The sequence below is a fragment of the Orycteropus afer genome, unplaced genomic scaffold (assembly GCF_000298275.1).
Source record: "Orycteropus afer afer isolate SDZICR_OR568_19922 unplaced genomic scaffold, OryAfe1.0 scaffold00832, whole genome shotgun sequence".
Classification (NCBI taxonomy): domain Eukaryota; kingdom Metazoa; phylum Chordata; class Mammalia; order Tubulidentata; family Orycteropodidae; genus Orycteropus; species Orycteropus afer.
The window spans coordinates 283,609-287,795 of record NW_006922419.1 but is presented as its reverse complement, the minus strand read 5'-3'; the positions used below and the strand labels follow the sequence as shown (position 1 = coordinate 287,795).

At 37.3% G+C, this 4,187-nt stretch overlaps 1 protein-coding gene across 1 annotated transcript; it reads left to right on the top strand.

Moving 5' to 3' along the window:
• Window positions 1-2,946: 2,946 nt before the first annotated feature.
• Window positions 2,947-3,921, top strand: LOC103211977 (olfactory receptor 10AG1-like). Its single transcript, XM_007957979.2, has one exon. It carries the CDS (start codon window positions 2,986-2,988, stop codon window positions 3,919-3,921), a length of 936 nt encoding a protein of 311 aa, XP_007956170.1. The 5' UTR covers window positions 2,947-2,985.
• The last annotated feature ends 266 nt before the right edge of the window (window positions 3,922-4,187 follow it).

Sequence of the window (4,187 nt, the reverse complement as noted above, 5' to 3'; positions counted from 1 at the left end):
GAGGACTAAGGCACACAGCACCCAAGTCTTGATACTTTCAATTGCCTCATAAGCTTGTGAGAGCTGGACAATGAATAAACAAGATGAAAGATTGACTGATGCTTCTGAACTATGGGGTGGACAGAGTATTGAATATAACGTGCCGTGCCTGAAGGACAAATGAATCTGACATGGAAGACGTGCAGCCAGAACGCACCTTAGAAATAGCATGAGGGGACTTCATCTAAAGTACTTTGGACAAGTTATCAAGAGGGACCATTCTGGAAAAAGACCACATGCTTAGTGAAGTAGCGGGTCAGTGAAAAAGAGGAAGACCCTTAACAAAATAGACTGAAAAGGTGGTTGCAACAATGCGCTTAGTGTAGCGATGACAGTGAGGATGGAGCAGGGCCAGACAACGTTTCATTCTGTTGTACGTGGGATCACCATGAATCGAAACCACTCAATAGCACCTTAAAACAAAACAGAATAATTGTTCTATTAAATGCTTCCATTCATAAAGAGGTAAATAAAGATTGGGTCTTTTATCCTCCTGTGAGTGTGAATTCTTCTCTCCCTTTAAGAATGATGCTTTTATTCCTCTTTTTCAGCTCAGAATAAAATCCTGAGTACCTTATTAGGTACCCATTTTCTAGGCTCTACATACACTTTAAAGAGCTCTGGTCGCGCTGTGGTTAAAGCACTGGGCTGCTAACCAAAAGTCAGTGGTTGAAACCCACCAGCCGCTGTGGAGGAGAAAGATCAGGGAATCTGCTTGCTTAAAGTTTTACAGCCTTGGAAACTCTGTAGGGCAGGTCAGCTCTGAAAGCAGACCTGCCCTTTAGGGTTTCTATGAATCAGTATCCATGAGATGTCAATGGTTTGTTCCTTTCTTATGTATTTCAAGTAGGTAAATAGAACCTTTTCCTCTCAGACCTTTTCTTACTAGTGAAAGAAAATGCGTACAAAGTGCATTACCATAACTGCAATTCTAAATTCTGAGCAGTGATGAATACTATAAGTGTAAGAGTCCACGGAGTAAAGATAAGGATAGAAACCAAACGGTGGCAGAGAATTATGGAGAAATTGCAACTAGAAAGTTGAATATTCTTTGGAGTTTTGCAACACTTGGACAATTGCTTTTAAAATCTTACTTCGTCATCACAATAATCCATGACACAAAAGGCAAATAAACTAAGGAGAGAATATTGTTCATGTTAAATAGAGAAGTGATAAAATCCAGAATAAAAAATTAAAATTAGTTTAATTATAATAAGAATAAATGAATCATCATCATAATAAATAATAATAATAGATAACAATAACTATAGTCTTTTATAAATACCACTATTTCTTTAAAGTGTTTTACAAATAGTAAATGATGTAATTCACACAACAACAATACCCACTGGTATAGTTGCTAGCCATTTTACAGCGGAGCAACCCTGATGTGGCATGATTGACCAATTTGCATAAAGTCATCACATAGATGGATATGGTTGGAGCTATATTTCAATTCCAATCTATCTGGGAAATACTGTTCTAAATAATTTGAAAGCATGGAGCCAAGACCTTGTTGCAGTGGTTAAGCCCTCTGCAGCTAAGGAAAGGGGAGGAGGTTTGATATCTCTAGCAACTGCTCAGGAGAAAGATGTGGGAGAGTTAGCTTCCATTAAGATTTACAGTCTTGGGAACCTTATGAGGCAGTTCTACTCTGTCCTATAAGGTTGCTATGAGTTAGAATCAACTCCATAACCACAGATTTCCTTTTTTTTTTTTTTTAACAATGACAGCATACTTCTGGGATGCAAAATTTAAGAGGCATTTACTTTGAAGACTGCACAAATGCAAGGATAGCTGTGGATGTGTCTTTAGGTTGTACACCTTTACAGCCTCCCTGACCTGTCCTTGTCCTGGCACCAATGAAAGGGAATGGTGGGATAAAATAATTACCCACAAAGGGACTCAAAAACACTTTGTCAAATACCCGTTTTATTAGGACATCTGTAGCCTAAATCCTAGGTTGGCAGGTTTAAAGAATATATACTGTCATAATCATAATTATAACTACAGAACTATAATGATAAGCAATCAATTTAAAATTAGTAAGAAGATAACTTTGACCAATGTCATTTAACTCTAAGAGAATTAAATCTTAGAAATTTATATAAATGCTTAATATCACACAGATGAAAATTAGGGAGGTGAAGTCAAAATCAAGGTCAATAAAAAAAAAAGATATCAAGTTACAGTCAAAAAACCTATGTTGATTGGTCAAATTATCTAAACTTAATGGTTTTCATATCCTTATATTTAAAGAAAAGTGAGTTTAGAAACACTTATCAGAAGTGTTGTTTCACGAGAAACAAGAAAATAAAGGCAGCTGCACACGGAACAATGGGTACAAAATAAGCAGCCCGTATCTCTCCTCCTCCTGCCCCACACACATGCACACAGGAAGCATATGCTCTCCATGCTACTGTTGTTCTCCCAGGTTAATGCATGTATTGTTCATATCTGACTGAATTCTCCCAGGCTAGCTTCCCTAAAGAAAATTTTGTATTCTTACCCACTTAATGTCCTATAAAAATATTTACATTGCACTAAACAAAATGAAATATTAGCATAATTTGCTTTCTAAAATATCTACTGTAAACTGAGAAAATGCTTAGAGAAGCACAATAGGATTGTCAAGATGTATCTTTAATTTAAAGTGAGGTTAAATGGCAAAGCTGAAAAAAATCTGCCATTTGCTTCAGTGCCTGTGTTGAATATGGGAAGTCTTCGTTTCTCCCAGGCTGTGTTGTGAAAATACAGTGAAATGATCCTGAAATAAAATAAGGGGGCAGTTTACTGGGACATACATAAATATTATCATTCTTAGAGTGGAGACAATTGCAATGATCATAAAGCAATATGGACACCTGAATACAATGCAATTTGTAGAGGAGGCAGTGACCCAGGAGGGTAAAGGTATATGCAAATGTAAATGTACTTTTTCCACAGATGAAGCATCAAGAAAAGCCACCCAAAGAAAATCGAACTCAATGGATGGAATTTGTTCTCGTTGGTTTTGCTGATATGCCCCGTCTCCAGTGGTTCCTTTTTGGATTATTTTTAATCATCTACATTATCATTCTGGTAAACAATGGAACCATATTTTTAATAACAAAAATGGATCCTGCTCTCCAGAGCCCTATGTATTATTTCCTGGCAAATTTTTCTTTCTTGGAAATCTGCTATGTGTCAGTTATTCTCCCCAGAATGCTGATGGATCTTGCAACCCAGAGAAGAACAATTTCCTTAGCTGCCTGTGCTATACAGATGTACTTTTTCCTTCTATTTGTAAGTGCAGAATGCTTGCTGCTGACAGTGATGGCCTATGACCGCTACGTAGCCATTTGTAACCCTCTGCACTATCCTCTAGTCATGAACCACAGGGTTTGTATCCAGTTGGTGTCTGTCTCATGGATCCCTGGGATCCCAATTCAGATTGGGCAGACATGCCAGGTTTTCTCCCTGAATTTTTGTGGATCTAACCAAATTGACCACTTCTTCTGTGACATGCCCCCAGTATTCAAGCTGGCCTGTGGGGACACCTTTGTCAATGAGATGTTGCTCTGCATAGTTCTCATGTTCTATGGCATGATTCCATTGCTGCTGATAGTTGGCTCCTACACTAAGATCATCTCCACCATCTTGAAGTTGCCATCAGCCACAACTCGGGCCAAAGCCTTCTCCACCTGCTCATCTCATCTTACAGTTGTGGTGTTATTTTTTGGATCAGCTATCATCACATACATAAGACCCAGTCACTCAGGGGGGTCTAGCAAAGTGCTTTCTCTTTTCTACACGATCCTAATCCCTATGCTGAATCCTATGATCTATAGTCTAAGAAACAAAGATGTCATAATGGCACTGAGGAAATTGCTATGTGAATAATTCACTTCATGAAAAAAGTTAAATTTATAAGAATTGCTTTCTCATGTATTTTTAATTAAATTTACACACATGTATAATCTAAATATACATTGTCTTTCCATACAGTGGTCTATTTCCAAATTAAAAATTACTTGAATATTGTCAGATTTTACTTCTCAATTAACATAAGCCTTATATGCATCAACAGATAGCAAATTATTCCATTAGTAATTTTGTAACTTTATTGTGCAAGTCTTCCCTCAATCATTACTTTTATAGGGGCTGAT

Bases quoted from the DNA above. Each gene is read 5' to 3' on its own strand.
- LOC103211977 (XM_007957979.2), top strand. From the start codon at position 2,986: ATGAAGCATCAAGAAAAGCCACCCAAAGAAAATCGAACTCAATGGATG.